The sequence below is a fragment of the Opisthorchis viverrini genome, assembly GCF_000715545.1.
Source record: "Opisthorchis viverrini unplaced genomic scaffold opera_v5_375, whole genome shotgun sequence".
Lineage (NCBI taxonomy): Eukaryota > Metazoa > Platyhelminthes > Trematoda > Opisthorchiida > Opisthorchiidae > Opisthorchis > Opisthorchis viverrini.
In genome coordinates this window covers 101185-119890 of record NW_008752032.1, presented here as the reverse complement: position 1 = coordinate 119890, position 18706 = coordinate 101185, and the positions used below count along the sequence as shown (strand labels likewise).

At 42.0% G+C, this 18706-nt stretch overlaps 1 protein-coding gene across 1 annotated transcript in view; it reads left to right on the top strand.

Annotated features, from left to right (window-relative positions):
• The window catches only part of T265_10496 (hypothetical protein), a gene marked incomplete at both ends in the record, with an annotated part of 84104 nt that extends 71809 nt beyond the window's left edge, over nt 1–12295 (top strand). The window contains 5 exons of the mRNA XM_009176881.1: nt 1056–1122; nt 3773–3854; nt 6548–6737; nt 7661–7801; nt 11574–12295. Coding sequence (XP_009175145.1) covers nt 1056–1122; nt 3773–3854; nt 6548–6737; nt 7661–7801; nt 11574–11906 — 813 coding nt within the window. The remainder of the gene's footprint in view (nt 1–1055; nt 1123–3772; nt 3855–6547; nt 6738–7660; nt 7802–11573) is intronic.
• Nucleotides 12296–18706: the final 6411 nt, after the last annotated feature.

Below are 18706 nucleotides of genomic sequence, written 5' to 3'. Positions count from 1 at the left end.
CTAGCCCATTATGGGCCACACACGCCACTGACCCAAAACTACCGATGGAGAGTTTTATTAAAATAATATAATGATTCCCGTCGATACAGTACTGCCACATTCGTAATTTCCGCGATAGAACCGACTCGCTTCACCCGTCTACCTGCCTTAGGATGCGTGCACCACGTATCACGTTTTGAACATAATAAAGCAAGAACCTAAAATGGAACAGTCCACAACAAATGCGTTTTTCTAACCCACGAGAACCAAGATGTTTGCAGGTCATCATAAAATACGTTTGTGTTTTCTTTGAATGGAACAAAAATTTCTCGTTCTGCAGTGACTTAAATGACCAAGCTTGACAGTCGCTGCAGAAGTCATCAACGTTTCGCCACAATTCATCTCCCCCATGTGTCTACCAGGTTGTTGGAATATGAAACAGGCAGTTTAGACGAGTTGACATATTTTAATGCGCGTTACAGAAGCTGTTTAAAGCGTCTACCATTTGCATATTATGGGGAGAAAATCTATGGTAAGGTTCTTGCCTGTTTTGGTGGGTGATATTTCGGTGTCCTCAGTAGGTGTCTCTGGAACAACAATGTAAATAGACGTATTTAAATAATATCCGTACGGAAATCTGGCAAATCTCACTTCTTGTTGATGAAATGTTTCAAACACCGTCAGAAGAATGCGTGGCTAGTGCCCCTGCTTGACTTCCAGCATTTCAACCGAAACGGGTGAGCCGACTATGCGAAACGGAAGACTCCAATTGGAAACTTCTCCGAGCTGTAAATGTTGACCCATAAGTCCTATTCTTTATAAAACGAGCCGGCACTCCGTATGTACTTATTACCACCAAGTTACCATCTTTAGCTATTCTTCGGCCACTTGTGTACAGCTTTTCAACCATGTTCTCTGGTGTGGCCAGACAACCATTAATTGAGTGGACGAGTTTGAATAGGGGCGTTCATTCTAGACCATTGATCAGTATGTAGCATCAGTCTTAAATCTACAACACAAGAGGACCATCTGATATTTTCCCTATTGGTACTTACGGTATTTTTTAATATTTTCAGCGGGAAATTCTTTCTGAGGCACGAACTATGGCTCAGCTGAAACACCGCCACATTGTTCGTCTCATAGGTGAGTAGAACAAACTGTTACATATTGTCCCAACTGCCTTTCTCTTTGTTATTTACCTGTTCCGTGGTGCTTGGAACTGCAAATTATCTTTGAAGACTCATTTCATATCTTTTCCCTATAGTTTGTGATAGAAAACGAACAGTTAAGACACAGCTTTTTGTTTTCCATTACCCTTATTCTCTAGAGATTAATGATTTTTATCTTCCACAGTAAAAAGGTTTGAAAATGGCGTGTGAATGTTCAAGTGAATGTCACGGTACATTTTAGCAGTTGACAAATTTTTCCAAGTGACAAAGCTCTCTTTCTCAGTATTCCGTGCACTAAATTTTGTAGAAATTTCGGGAAAGTAACAGCGGCGATATAGATTTGGTAAATAGCCAGTGGGCAACTCAAACTTACAACGCATGCACTTACGCATTAACCCATTTTCCGCTCCCCTCCCCAATATTTTCCCCGCAATTGCGTCGCCGGTGATGCCAGAGGTTGTATTCACTATCTCCGACGGAGTGTATGTTCGTTACATGCGATTGTTACCAACACCTATTTGTATCCACTTATGACAGAATCCAGATTTTGGATACCGTCCTTCTTTTGTCGTCCTCACTAAACTCCCAGAGACGCATCCCGCCCGGAGAGATACTGCTTTTTTCGTGGGGATGATGGGTGATCTTTTGCGTGCGATGCGTTAGAAAATGTTTTCTCACCTATAAACGTCATAGTTCTTCACTCACAAGGGAACAGCACTTAAGCCCCGTGTTTGACCAGCAGTATGCCTACTAAGCTCATGGTCAATTTCCATATTTACTTTACACATTTATTTTGTTCTCCCGGACTGATGCTTGAGCATAGGAGTAAAATCTTATCGTATTCGTTTCTCATGAATGCACCTCAGGTAGCCCATTATTCAACTGTTTAAATCTACACAACATTCAAGCGATTAAGCTTTTTTTAAATGTGGTCACGTGCTCCGGAAACAGACTATTAAGATGTTAAATGCCCTAAAGGTTTTTCACGATACACTTTTTGTATAACATGATTGTTGACGTTCAGTTTTCAGAATGGACTTTATGTATCACTTCCTAGGAACGGATGATTGCGTCGCATTCATCCTCACAAAATTGTAAATTGCTAATCCCTTGTTGCACATCACCATCTCTGATAGGATCGCTGTTTAGTACGAACTCTCTGTTTCGCCACAATATGTGGATTTTTCAGTCACATTGAAGCGGTAACCTCAGCAAACTATGGTACATCAAGCTCCACCTTGTCTCGCTATCATTCAGGAAAAAAAGATGGTTACTAACGACAATATTGCGATAGACGCAGTGCATTCAACCACTTTATGTCACCACTTGATAAAAATGATTCTGGATTCACTCAGTCGATTAATATATTGCAAGCTGGGCCGAAGGTGTGCAATACACGGTGCGCTTCAACATGCACGTTGGTACCAAACGTTTTGACGGATAAAATTTTTTTATACTAAGGTGTATTAACGAAAAGTCTACATGCACCCTGTTGGCGTGTGGTTTGCAACCACCCACTTGGAATCTGGCACATCTTTGTTTTTTTCGATTCGTTAATGAAGGGCTCTTCCCGACTGTCAGTTTTCTAGCCTACCTGATAACAAAACAAGCAACGCGCGTCTTCACATGATACAGTTTGATTTCTTCAGCCAGGTCAGCCCCCAGCTTCTTTTGGCGAATTTGCAACAGGCGTGATGTGCCTAATATGCGTAACATCATATATCTTGATACATCGAGCCTATACTCGTTCCGAAAACTCACCGGCATTACTAAGATATCCGCTTGTGCGTTTCCTATTGCTCTACACGTAGCATATGAATCTAGAACAAGAGTGCCAACACTTACCCCATCCCTTTTTTGTGCGACGGCATCCCACACCCTTTTTATTACTATCCTTGCATCAAGCAGTCAGCTCAAGAACCCCAAACGTGATTCGCTCAAGCCACGCAACAACAATCGTCGGATTTTAATTGATTCCATTTAGTTCTTTTTCATGGTGAACTTTTATATGGTCATTTAACTTGGCTAGAGAAAGTTATTTATTATTAAGCCACACGATTTTGACGATCTAGACATAGGGCCGTTTGATTCTTTAATAATACCGCATCGAGGATGTAAAGCAGTCTTCTAAGCACATACTGGTCCGGGTAGTTAGGATAATAGGCATAAATCCACTTAAAATGGTCCAAAGTAGACAATTTAGACTGCCTTCATTAGATAGAGAAGTTGGCGAGTAAATGCTTCCTGAGGCTTTGTATGTTTAATTCAACCCTAAACAAGCTACCTTAGGAGTACTAGGTTGTAGTCTCGTCAGGATTCGTCATTTTATAAGCAAGACTATCACTGTCACACGTGCCGTAATGTGCAGATAAGTGCGATTGAAGCGAATGACCCTTTATATGGTGGCCTCGGGATTGCATAATATATCCTATGCATAGACATCTCACTCCCAGCAAGACAACGATACTTACTGCATACTGGGTACCCTACTCAGATTGTCGCATGTTTCCTTATCATCCACATTCCGTGTAACAGTTCTTTGCCTCAATACAAAACTCTCACCACTCGCCAAAATGTTCTCCTTCTCTTCTCCAAAACTCATCTAATCCCATCCATATTTTAAGGTGTCTGCAAAGATGAACAACTTATGCTCGTCCTGGAACTGGCTCCGTTAGGCCCGATCAATAAATATTTGAAGAAACGACCGTGAGTTCTTTTGTTTTTTACTGTCTAGGCATAATCCCATAATCGGGTTTTTGTGTTGTCCGTGAAATCGATTGTTGTATCCGCTGAATATACAATCGCGTTTCTATCTGTAGGTTTTCGATAGGGACTAAGAAATTACAGATAGACACTCTGAGTAATTTCTAATCACCAATGCAAATAAAATGCATTGATTTTTTCAGCCGCTACAAACGATATCAATATTTGGCAGACATGAAAACACCATTCTTCCCTCGGTCGTAATACAATTCAGTTAGTATTTGCCGGTTCTTTCTGCATCCGGTAATTCAGTTTTGCCAGCTATGTAGGCTACTGTAAACTCGGTCAGTAGTTTCGGTTGCTTCATTTCGCACCCTGTCACAGATGGTTGCACTTTAGATAAGTACACAAACGAAGAAGGCCGAATTGAGCTTGAACCTACTGTAGACGATCATTCAAGTGCTAAATTGTTTTTCGACAACCATGCACACATGAGACCACAGACTTAGCCGCACGTCTGAACCGTTTTTCCTGGATACCCAAATATCTGTCAAGTTGGAAGTGATACAAACAAGGAAACAATCAGTTACTCTGGTTGGACGCAGCTGGTGCAAAGTGTATGAGAGCGCCTATGAGAAAATCCAGTTGCGTACTTTGTAACTTTTATCAATAGTTCCAAGCGTTTACGATAATGGTCGGGCAGTAGTTTTCATCTCTTACCAATAGACGTGCCAGTTCAAATAGATATCGGTTGCATGAAGTATAATTTTTGTTCATCACAAGTGGTTAGCAGATTTGGGCAGTCATCTGTCATTCTGTTTCCTCTGTCTGTTCGTCGACTCTCCAGGAGACCTGGCAATTACAAAGATAGTGGTTTTAAATTAAGTTGCTTGCAACAGTAAGCCAATCCCGAAGAGCCACGTCAACTCATTCCGCTGTACTTCAAATCGCAGGTTGCGTGGTAAACTAAATCTGATCACTAAAAGCACTGTGTCTGACCCTTTACACTAATCTGTTGAGTCAGAATAGGGCTACAAAGCCTTGCGATCCGATCATCTCTTTTCTGTCTCATCACTGAATTCGGATATTTAACACATCCACCTGTGGTGCTTCATTCTGCTGACTGATGGTACAGTATTACTGAAAATAAAAATATACGGAAAAAATTATGGTTCTTACAGGAGATGAATTGAACAAAGTTAAGGTTCGGTCAGAACTACTACATCTTTAGGTCTACAGCGTCGAGTAGGAACAGCTATACTCGGTGTCCCGCAAAACATCGATCTGCTGTACACACTGATATACAAACCACAAAGTAGTGAGCTAGGTTTCTTCGGTCTTGGATACTCAAAGCGCGTTGCTACATCGAAATACACGCTCTGGCCGAAGAAAGATGTTCATAGTTTGTTGGAAGTCAGTAATATATTGTCCGAGGTGTTTCAGGCTCGAAAGTTCAAACAAATCTAAGGTCAGCTTGGTGGTAGCGAGCATTCGTCTTAGTGGGTGCAGTTATACAGCCGTACGAATTCACTGACGTGTATTCAATGGGTCTCATCATTAGCGCAAACGAATTTTGGTTTTGAGAGAGACTTACCCGGAACTCGGCTGACTCCCTCGTTTGTGACGTTTCTGTTTGAACACTCAAGAGTGACACGCTACGTAATCCTCTAAACCTATTCGTGTAACGACGCAAGACAACGTATAAGTGACACTAACTGACTAAACAGTTGAAACCTCTAGACAGCGGACCACGTAACTGAACAAGCCGGTTGGTTAATTTTCAGTCAGCAGTGTGGAAAATAAACTGACGTCTTATTTTCGATTCTTCACTCTGTGATTTTGTAACCTGATGTATTGGGTAACCAGCCAAGCTGTTGTCCCAGAAGATTCGTCTTAAAACTTTCACAAAGCGTACTGTTCTACCACTTCCGCAGAAATGGGGTTTTCAATACGTATTTGTTTGACCTCTTGGTGCATGTTATTTCACATTCTACTCATTAGCAAAGCATGCCTTGACATAGTTACATGGAAGCTGTTTTTGGTTACCATGGTCACCAAAACACTTTGCCCACCCAAGATCTGAGTTGATAATGACGTGCAAAATTGCCGAATCACCTGAATTTTTGGAATTTTTCATACTACCTATGAGTCCATCACTGAAACTCTCAAAATATCTTTTCAAGCAAAACTGAGGACACCAAACTCCATTTAGTAGGTCAGCTAAACTCTCGAGAAGGGATACTTGTTCTTCAGATGACATAAACGCATTTTCTTGTTTTAACTAACGTTCTTGAATTATAAGACGGAGGGACTCAGTAGGCTGCTAGTCACAACCGTTTGGTAGGCAAAATCTCTTAAGCAATTACTTGACGAAGGCTGAAAATAATAGAGACAACACCAAGAAATACTCAAGATTGTGCAGTTTTGCCACAACCTCCTTCTTGATATTCTTAAGTTTCTGGATTTACTCAGCTATAGTGTTCAACTGTTTAGGTGTCTTGTGAGCACCTGTCCGAGTAGTTTCTCGAAATTCTCGAAATTAAAACCGAAATATATTTCGGTCACTAGCCATTTGTACTTAATATACCTGTGTTCTCCTCTCTTCATAGAGACGTTAAATTTTCGGTGTTTATCCGTGCGAACACTTGAGTTAATGCATTATGTATTTTGTATTCGAACCCCTTTTACATATCCAGCGACGTGCCCATACACACACTGACCGAATTGATGTACCAAGTGGCTTTAGGAATGGCCTACCTGGAGTCGTGCAAATTTGTACATCGCGATCTGGCAGCAAGGAACGTTTTACTGGTCACACGACACTTTGCGAAGATTAGCGACTTTGGGATGAGCAAAGCTCTGAATTTTGGGAGTGATTACTATCGAGTGAGTCATAAACCAACTTCTATGTGGATGTGGGGCTCCATGTGTACGCTCTGGATACTCACCGACTTCCACACGTTGTTCGCCTAGGGTTGTTAATTTCACATCCACACCAAATACAACTAGTCCCGTTTGACACCTTGTTGGCTGCAGACATATTTGATGGTCATTCTTGAATGGTATTCCCTGCCTGCTTCCTGCTCTGCTTCGCGGCCCGTCCACATATTTTGGAACCAGACAGGGACACATACGATTAATCAGTCTTCTTCGAGCACATCCAAGTTCTTATCAAGAAGCTGACCACTTCTTCTGTAATCAGTTGTTGTTCCTGGAAAGTAAACTAATCCTGACGGGAGAATAACTGATAAGACACGTAAGAAGGCCCTTCGGCTCTACAGTTATTCACGCATAATGAATTATCAACCGGAATCTGGTAAAATGCAACCCATAGTATGCTATTGTCAATCTTATATGGCTGCTGTACCGTCAAAGGCATGATGCTCGCTACTTTACTTTGGTTCCTTTATTCCGATCATTATCGGCACTCTATTTGTAGATAACTCGGAGTGTATGAAACAATAGTCATCACTCCTGTCCATCAGACTACAGCTCTTGTCTTGTGAAATACACATTACGAAGACCACCAACTTCTTCGTCAACCGAACTCGGGTGAATGGGACGCATCCTTTTAATCTTCTAGAGTCCCCGAAACATTAAAACAAATGCGCGACGAGCTTGTGTGGCGATTCTCTCTAACTTATACGAGATCTACCAGATTATCAGATCCGTACCCATTGTATGTCGGGTTAGTGCGGTCACACCAATATACTGTGCACAGACAGTGATAGGACACCTGGAAATGAGATCACTCTCCATTCTTTACAACCGACAATCCTATGTACCAGCTTACATTTTACATTTTTCAGGCTGCAACTGCCGGCAAATGGCCACTGAAATGGTACGCCCCAGAATGCATATACTATTTCCGCTTCGACTCAAAATCAGACGTATGGAGCTACGGAATCACCTTGTGGGAAGTCTATTCTTATGGCGAACGACCGTATAGAGTAAGTCAGTAGGTTTCGTGATTAAACTAAATCTCCCTCTCCGATTTATTCAATACGCTCATGGGCGTTGGCTCTTTATTGTCCGTGCTTTTCATTTACCTTATTCACAAACATTTCTCTGTTTCTTATGTATGGTATCAGTACAAAACCGTGTTAGACCACGGTAGATGTTTACTGCACTATACCGAGTTATGACCAAATGTATTTTGTTCCGCCCATATCTGCGAATGCCTGGAGCTGGGTTAAATATGTTGTTTGCTGAAACTTTAAAATTGCTGTAAACGTCTCATAGAGGAGAAACTCACAATGCACTAGTGCAGCAGAGGAAAATGATGAAAGATCGTTGAAAAATACATCACCAGGATAAATCCATTTCTGTTTCGCAACACACTCCGTTCATTTATGATCTCACGTTGTCTGCACTGTTCCATGAACAATCTTGATATTGAATTATTCGACTGAAACTAGTTCCAAACTGAAACTAGTTCCAAAACATTACCAACTAGTCCTACCAAATGACTTGCGCGTTCATTACTGGACTTTGGTGAAACTGTGTCCCAACTTTTCCTATCATGACCTTTCGGTCTTATGACGACTACCACCAACTGCTGGAGATAAACCTAGGAATATTCCGGAATATAGGTTGTTTGGATGCGCTGCTTGGCTGTTGTTCTAGTCGCCGACCTTGGCTGTTGGATAGGGAGAATATTGGAGAATGAAAACCTGTGACTCAGAGGTTGTCCGATGCTACGGAATTCCAAGGGTTTACAGAGAAACGGATCCACCACACCCAATCGTCTCACTACCAGAAATACCCACATACTGCATTTCAACAGAACTATGGATGCGGAAGTAGTATCTCACCAGTGGGTCCCAATATTAAATCAGTAATGAGGTACAATTTCTGTAGAGACTAAAAACGTGAAAATCAAAGACGAAATAGTGGTGTCCTTCGAGGTAACTCCACTTTTCTTATCGGTTGTTCTAAATGCAGCAAGAACGACGGTGATGAACATCTGGACTACCGCGAAACCAGTAACGGAATACTTTGGAAAAAAGAATTATACGAATTACCAGATTTGTACTTGACAACCTACTTCGAATTCAATGGAGAATATCACTAACAACTCAAAGGGGTGCCAATGAGATCACCGATCTATGGATTCATCGTGGAAATTACAATGCAGAGATCTGAGCAGACTGTACTACCAGATATCAAACCGAAAATATGGGTATGATGTGTGGATGACGCATTCGCTGAACAACTTGTTTTCGAACACACACTTCACGATGAAAACAGAGGGGAACGACAAATTGGCCTTCATCACAGGACAACAAACGGCCAACTGCGAACCGAAGTACATAGGAAACAAACCATATGAACTGTCGCAATGAAGCTGTGTTCCAAACCTATTCAATCAGATCCAGACTCACTGCCGCACAACAGAATCGAAAGAGAGGGGTAAAAACTTTAGCCGACTTTCCAAAATAACGCATACCAAAGCAACTGCATGTGGAGATGCTCACAAAACCAACAGCAAGCTGCTCTGTCAACGCAACCAGGGCGGAGAAGGATTACGCTGCCATATATCAAGAACGTTGCGGAAAGGACTGCAAAACAGTTAAAACGCGGGATAACAGTCGACTTCAAGCCTGCAAACACATTGAAAAGAACCCTACCGAAAGGTTAGATGCAATGAAGGAGACGAATAGGATTCACGAAATTCAGTGTGACGACTGTGACAAACACTAATGCTGGGCATATTGGGAGAAAAAATGCAACCAAACTACACGAATACAAGCTTGCCGGCGGAGGACATGACCCAGCGTCCCTTGTTTCGATCCACGATGGCAGAGAAAGGCATCTGTTCATTTGGGATGGCCTTCAAGAGGAGAACGGAAACGGAATTTTGTCGAGGGACGGTGCTCCACACCAAAGTCTATTAATAAACACAATGACATCGGTCCAGACATTGTGATAAAAAAAACTACGTAGTCATGGGACTCTGGACCATACGGAAATTAGAACGCCTGACGGCATCCAACTAACCAGTCGGAACAGAGGAAGAATGCTACCAGAACTAAAAGCCTATGTAGTCGATCAATCAAGTGGAACAAGTATAGAGCACAAAACAAGAACGAAACGGCCCAATCCCAACTTAGAAACAGAACTGTTGAACTGAGAGCGCCTCACGCACCAACCAGATACAAGGTAATGCGGTCACAACGCAACTCGGATTTCCGGGTGACCAGCCAAATCGCGCGATGATCATTTTGAGTGCAACCAATTAATGTGTAGCTATCAGATACTACTTAGAAACTGTGTAAGCTCGGACAGAAGAAGAGGAATTCACCCACTCAACCCAGCACTGACGATGTCACCTCTGTTGGTGATGAAGCTTTTGTGGTCCAACTATTAGACTCGATGAACAGACCAACAATCAAGAAGTTCAGTTCTTTTGCTCAGGCGATAACAATGGACGGTGGGTGTAATTTCGGTGTGATAGGTTTGTCCTAGCTACTGCGCTTAGATTCGTCGTAAACACTTAGGCTATATTAGACTCAAGTGGTAAATCCAAGTGCTATTGAAATTTCAAATAATGGGTTGAACCGAAAATTAGCTAAAACTCTTCTCATTCGATTACTGACTGGCATTGATTTTATAGTTAACTCATACTTAAAATTGGAGGAAATCTCCCCATTAAACGCCAACAAAAGTAATAATATATATTAAGTCAAGAAGAGAGGTACTGTGTTCGCCGTCTGTACGCTTGAGGTAATTCTATAATATACCGGAATTTGCATTTCCGGAAAACTCCAGTCATTGTATATTCCTGTAATTCATGGCGTTCAATCGCAGTGTGGGAGGATGCTGTTTCAAGACGGTTGTGGCCGATTAATTGAGTGTTCGACCACTGACCAGAAAGTCGTGAGTTCGAAACTCCGTGGAGTTTTGTGAGGCGCGCATTCTCAATAAGGATGAAACAGTTGTACAGTGCTTCTTGACTATTTATCGTGGACTGGTTCTAGTGACAGGATGATATTTCAATGAAAGTAGGCAACGATAATTTTGTACTCGAATATCCAGGCTCAATGTCTCGGAGAGTACTTAATGAATGGCACGTTTACTGACTAGCGTTTACTGTTGACTTGCCGATGAGAAAACCATTCACCGATCTTTCCACTATCCAAATCATTGTTACGTAGCAATCTTCGTACCCTCAGAAACCAGATTTTTCAAATATTCACAATTTGATTTTCGCTGAAGATCGTCGGCCCATGAGTATTATCCGTTATGATGCGCATGTCTCATGATGTCATTCCTAATTAAGTCATTTGTTGGATTAAAGTACCTAATGAGGCCGACCAGGATCTTATCTGAGAGGCAATTCTTTCATAAGACGGTTGTGCTTCCGGGGAAAAGTTTCAAACATGTTGGCACCATAGGATGGTATTCACAGAGAGGCGGAATGGTAATGATGGAAACAGCCTTATCAATACCTAACAGATCTTACTAAAAACCTTGCTTAAAACGGCAGTAGTAGAGGCACACGAAAGCTCAAATAAAAATCACCGTCTGCTTTCCTCTCATGACAGGGGAATTCGCTCCTTAAGCACACCCAGAGTGGGCATTTTTAGTTTTGATTAGATCCTTTAGAAGATGGTTGATGTTTGAGGGGAAAGTCATCCAGGATCCAAAACGGACTGGAATATCTTCTCAGGTCATGTTTTTGAGTTGCCTATCCTCATTTAATTTTTGATGCCTCTGCAGGATATGAAAGGTGCACAAATTTTGGCAATGCTGGATCAAGGTTTACGACTATCGAAGCCAAGTCGCTGTCCTGAGTCCATCTACGGAATTATGCAACAATGTTGGCATTTTGAAGGTGTGCGTCGGCCCACATTCGCCGAACTCGTCCTGACTCTGTCGCGAATACTCAAGGTGATGCCTCTTCCCGCACCGGGAGGCCTGGGTGTTGTCGATTCTAAATCCCAAGTGCGCGGTGCTGCAGAATTTAGCCCCACACGACGACTAGAGTTACGAGGGAGTGGTTCGGGAGGAAGTGGTGCAAACAGCGGCGCAAGCGATGGACCGTCCTTTTGATCCCTTTATGTACAGAGCGTTATTGCATTTTTTCAGATTATTTCATCGTCTCTATGTACCCGATCTAAGATTTGTTCTGGGAGCAATAGGAAACCAGTCGGTATGAGGCCGATTTAAAGTCACCGTTCGTATGAAAATACATGCTGAATGATGAAAATAAACCAAGGTCTTCACCTTAAGACTCCGCGTTGGGAACAAACAGCCAGACACCGATTAGCTTTCACAGACAGGATAACAATGTGTCTTATACGCTTTCTTATCTTTTTTTCTCTTTTACACTCGCCTTGCTATCATTTTGTGCCTATAACTATCACTACGTTACGATTCTGGAAGTCCAGTTACAAAGGCGATCTGTGCAACACTAAACGGTTAAACAAATATAGAACGCAATCTTGAAAATATAGCTTTTTTGCTTCCTTGGGGTGATTTGCCACGGCATGGAGAATCTCACTACTTCAGCCTGTTGGTTATACTTGCACAAGCAACCATTCTGGCAGTTGATCAGCCACCACTAAACACACCCGAGCTACTCAACCATTCTTCTGGCCTGCCCGCACGAGTACGAGGAAACGTCCCTTATTTTTACCAGTCTTGCTCATTCATCTGATAAGTGAGATTCCTATACTCTTACTGTTTGTCGAAACAATCCAATTTTGGTCAGTGGTCACCCGGTTTCCAAGAAAATGACACAAGGTATGGTCAGTTGTCAGCTTTGCTTATATGAAACTTTCCATTACGGACAAACATTTGGTGCTCAATAACTCATTCCCTTGGTACCAAAACCAGGGTTTTGGCATGTCAGTGTTTAAGGAGCAAAGCCACAGGTTGAACGGATGTGACATTTGGATCGCTCTCTTTCATGTAAGGACAGCCTGAAATGAGATGGTTCGGTGTTTAGAGTGCGGATTTATTGACCGGAAGGTCCGTGGTTCAAACCCGACCTCTGCCTCTCAACTTCCCCTGTCTAGGCTTGGGCGGCAGTATCCCACTCCTAGTGCTTCCCTCGGGTGGCATGGTAGTTGGGCACCGAAAGGGTGCTACAGCTGAACGAGGCCGAAAATATCTCATCCCTCTTGGGTGCTACGGCTTGTACAGCAGATAGACACCAAATAGGTATCACAGCTGTCATATTTTGTGCGAGTATCTAATGCTACCATCAGCTGAGTTGACGAATAGATTTCCGGAAATTCCTCGTTTGGCAAATATACACGACAATTGGAATAAACACTCAAGGTTGTTGAATCCGAATGATCCAATAAGATATCGGGGCTAGAAATTGTTGGTAGTTAGTACTAACTGTTCTTAGTCTTCATCCATCCTACAAGTTTTGTGATATAGATCTTTGTATTTTCATCTTGTTCAGCCCTCGTAATGTTGTTAACCAATGTGGAAATCTGCCGAAACTTGTCGGTCTGCTAAACTGTCTTATGACGTTCAATCCATGAATTTTCGTCTTTCATGCGTGGGCCAAAAATCGAGCGACTGTCATAGGATTCGACGAGTATGTGAATTTTGGTGTCAGCCTTTGCGTACTAGATGTGACCTTTGATTTTCTTCAGGCATATGTATATGGTTGTGAATGTCCGAACGGAATCGGACAGAATGTCTGAACATCATGTCACAAAGTAGTGTTCATTAGTTTGAGATTTTGCGCTAAGTCAGACCCAAAGTAGTTGAGTACTAACTTATATGGAGCCCAGCCCAAACCAGACGGTGTGCCCAAAGGCTGCAGAAAGCGGATATTTGTCTGTTTTGAATGGGTGCAATTCATGTGATTCTTTGGTAACACAGAGACTGGCAAACCTGATACAAAAAGTTATACAGTGTAGCTGAAATGCACGCAAGCACTGATAACGTGGAGCTTTTTATATTTGTGTGCTTCTCATTTGAAAACGCAGCTTCGTGTTATAGGTGAAGTAAACTGGAAGCATTTGTGCATTAGAATAGAGATTCACTACATCCTGCTTCTTCAGGGCCGTCAATTACTAATAATTCGGTAAAAACTTATCAGGCACATTGTCAAACTCTTTTCACGTGGAAAAGTAATTTCGACTTGTTTGTTGTTTTCATTGGTTCGTCCATGAAACTACGTCCCAACGGCCAAGATAAGCAGCCTAATTTTTTGCCTACTTACTTACTTGCTCCCGTGGAGCGAATTGCGTAGGCCATGCCACGCGATAACTCTTCGCATGCTGCTTGGATGAATACCGGTTGTGCTAAGTTTGAGGTTATGAGTGTGCGCAGATAAAACACTTACTACTTCTTGACGGAGGGCGAGTGGCGGGATAAGGTCACCCGTAACTTTCTATATATCACTTGCACGTGGTCACATATCAGCATCCACGGATATGTATTACGCCTGAAGTGGATCGTAAAAGCGTTCCTGATCCCATAATTTTATCTCCGGAGCGGTGGTACAGCAAATACAGCATGCTGTACAGTTAATCATCAACTCCAAACAAACAATTTGCCATCTAAAGGAAACTCTTATCACCGTGAAATGAAACTTCGTACAAAACACGCAAGAAGTGTTCAAAGTCTCAAATGAATATACGAGATTTATAATCGAAGGTAAAAATAACAAACTTACTATTCCTGGGCACACTGGTGAATAGAAAAGTGGATAAGATCTCTATACCCTCGTGTTGTGGAGCGAGACACACGCCTCAATGCTACACTAATCACTTAATGAACAGATAGTAAAGTCCCCTATACTATCTAAGTAAGACAATGAAGCCACGTTGTCTCAGTTGATCCACGTGATATCCTGTTTGTAGTCCATTTTGAAAGAATTAGCCTTCAAGTTTTGGTGTTTGAACCAAAGAACGCTTAATCAATTAGGAACCCCAATAACTTCCTTCTATGTTACTTTTACTTCAACAAAAACGTTTGAATAATTAGAAGAATAGATTACATCTATTTGGTTGATAGCTATTCACATCACTCAAATCATCTAAGCCGTTTCTGCGATCTCAAAAATTGCTACACATTGCAATACTCCACGTAGCAATGTTTTTCCTAATCAGTAGTCGCTCCCGATATCAATCCAGCTAAGTGATTTTGTTGCTGATCATGAGAAAGTGAAATGGGGTTTTTTAGAAATGTTCGTGGGCTGATTCTATGCGTTGGTGTTATGTGCAAATGAAGTACATTACATGCAAATCACGATAAGTTTTGTGGTCTCTCTGTCTTCTGTAACAAAGAGCATAGAGGCAAGGGTCCGATATTCTACGCCAACAAGTATGCTGAAAAAAGGAACTCATTCTATGGGTGTTGGAATACAAGTGTTTGACATTTATTAGATGTTGGGTTTTCCGTGACCCATGTGTCACTTTTGTGCACATTTACATTACATTTACTGGAGTAGAGACACACAATTGGGAAAATGTGTGCTTCCTCGAATACAGTCAGTGGTTTCGTAGCCAGGCGGATCTTTTCCTACCATGATAGATTGTCTCATGGAATCTCCGCGTAAATAAAACAGGCTCGTGTTTGCTCGTGGGATGGAACGAACCATTATCGGGAATTTGAGTACAACTACCAAGAAGCGGAGCAATTTTTAAACGCGTGCCACAGATTTTTGGTTGTGTTCTCAATAATCCAACCCAGGTCCTAGTAGAAGCAAACCACACGCGGCTATAGTTTGGGCTTCCGTCTGCCCCAAGGTGAGTTGTCTGTCAGACACGCTTGTGCATGGCTTCACTTACAGTAGAAATAATTCCCGATAGTATGTTAACTCAAAGATTGGAGATTCGTAGTTGAACACAACCGGGAGGATGCTGTGAAATATTATACCATCGCTTTACAAAAGGACTAAGGTGACGATTCGCAACGTGATATTGTTTAGCTCAGAGGGCTGCTCCCTGTGACAAGGGAAGGTGCTCCTTGGACTAGCGGTTTTACATCGCGTGATTTTGGCTACAATGATTGGTTGCCGGCCGACAGTGTCGGATATTCACATAATCAAACACGGCTCAGCAGATTCCCTAGGCTCCTCTTCTTCATGAGCCGTCTGGTTGAACTGAAGCAGATTTGCTACCACGGAGAAATCGAATAATCGGCGAGACGTAGCTCTAGATGATATGGTTAGTCACATAATGGGCCTTTTTGGGAAGAACACGATGAAAACATCATAATCTATGTCTTTGAAGCAAGCCAAGCTATTCGGCGTTTTTTCAATACACAATCATCAGCTTAACCCTCGGCGTAATTGAATTTTGTATCCGAGAACGGCCATATCAGCGATGTAAGAAGTTCGGCGGGATAACATTTTGATCGCAGCTCAATGCTTACTCGAGTGATGCCTCAGACATTACGTTAACATAATTGATTAAGAATGATCAGATAGTTTACGTAAACAGATAGCTTAGTAATGAGGACACAGCGTTTAAATTCCACGCGAGGTCAAGTAAATTCAGTGGATTCTGTGACCCCACGGTAAGTTGTGATCGCAGTTGTCCAACTGAAAATGATATTTATTCCGGGAGAAAACCGCGAAAACTGCAACATAGGTGTAAGTAAACTAAAGTAAAGTCAAAGAATTAAACTATCACAGTCTGGCTTAAATGGGAATGGAAAAAAGATCAAGCGGATGGCAGTCTAAGCAAGGTTAGTCATTACTGAGAAGTACATAGGCAGCGACCAAAGCTCGCTTGTTGTGATTGTTCATTTATCTCTCTATGCACAAAGCAGAATTTATTGGTTGACAGTGGCTGTGTCTGTGATGTGCGTATGCTCGGGGATAAAAATAGTAAGCAAAGATGCGAGAACAGTGTCCAACATGCACCTAGAGGGTGTGCTTCTAGGACAGCAAGGATTACATCTGCACGGTCATTCTAGAGCGAGTGTTTCAAGATGCTTCGTTGTTCAGCTTATTTATTTTGATCTGCAGGCACAACTAAAGTGGTAAATCACCTCTGACATGACGTGTGTAAATACTGATGGTTTTCGTCCTCGCGATATCTCATCGACGAAAGAGCTCTGAGTTCTTAGTCACCTTGACTGGCAATCATATATAGGCCGAATGTTTTGGCGTGGTCGGTACAATTCCAAGAGGGTATAATAAACCCACGCGGAAGCCTGTGTATGGGTCAAAAGCCGCTTTGTCATCTGCCTGGTACAAAAACGGACCAGCACAGTTGGGCGTTTGAGTTCAACGGACACAAAATTTTGAATAACGTGTATTGTCCGGTCTATGATGATATTTTTACCTGACAAGTCAGGTTGGCCGCAAGATATGTTTGTTTTACTGCTTAGTTCCAACATAAAGTGTAAATGCGCGTGGGCGCTACCCAGTAATTCGTGGATTTTGTGAACCTGGTCACGAGTTGAGCAAAGATCGAAACTGTCGTTTTTGGATGGTCAATTTCTGGATTTCTGATAACAACAGCTGTTTTACGTTGTTGATAAATGGATCTACACAAAACTGCCCCCATTCCAAAACCATTCATCTGCTCGTACAACGTGTGGTGAGAGTGAAATTCGGAAGTGTTTGTAAAAAGACAGAAAATTTCATAAATAGTCTGGTGATATTTTTAATGTTACTTTGTTTTTGAGTTAACCGTGCGTTACAAGAAACGAGTACACACTAGCGTCCGGACACTGTGTACAGACACCCACATTTTAACTACTCGAAATTTCCAATCTTCATTTTTTGCAACAGCCTTAGCTGAAGTCTGTGAGTTTCAAGTCTATTACGGAGAAAGGCCAAAATACATTGAGCCAAACGAACAGAATATTCGTATCTCATATTGTAGTGTTTTTTCGCTGAGACTGTTGCAACGTGGTTGCACTTCTATCCACAACACACTTCCAGTCACGATTTGCTCCTGATATCAGCTCGATAATTAATAAAGAGATTGTGACCAAATTGTCAGGAACAAATCATCGTTTACATACGGATGGTCGTTCCAGAACGTACGAATTTGTCGAAATATCCGTATGAGAATGATTAGTATCACTGGATTGATGATAGTGAGGAAAGTTGACAATTGTCAAAATTTTCACCATGCCAGTGAAACCAATCTATTCTAAAAAACCTAGAAACCCTGTACAGCTGCTTTGACCTTGTTGGGACTCATCAGCAGTGCACACCGCATGAAAATCGAAGGAGTCTTGAACCAGCGACCATCCGGCTAGTGGTTGAATACTTGATCGTTTGGTTATGACGGGTCGATCAGCAGTGTGATTAGTTCTTGACGATCATATCTTCCTTCTAAAAGGAGGAGCAGTTAATGAGTGACCACGTGATGTGGTTTCCGTTATTGAAGGATGAGTGTTGCTGTCTTGTCTTAATGAAAGCTAATCACACTACTGACCACCGAGTCGTGGTCAAACTATCAAACCACTGACCGGTAGATCGCTGATTCGAGACTCGTTGGATGATTCCAGCATGCATAAAACAGCTGTACAGTGCTTCTCGTTTTCTCAGGTTAGATCGGCTCTATTTGAGAGGACGAAATCTCTGTTGAAAAATATCATTCAACTATTGGAATTTTTCTGTACCAAAAAAGTGCGCAATAGTATGAGGGATTTCCGATCTTACTGCCTTTTATCCTTGCAAGCCATAGTTTTTATTTTTACAAACCAATAGTCCCCTAAAAACTTGTTCATCAGAGAAGCTTGCATCCAACTACGAGCACCTCAATCCGGTTGCGTGATGTTTTGCATCAATTATTAACAAAAACCAAGGAGACGAACCGGCAAAGAGGAAACGACAGTATATGTTATTTTCTTGGTGGCCAGAGGGATATTTACACCATTTTCCTATATGTGGTCCATAACCCTCTGCGTTCTCCCTA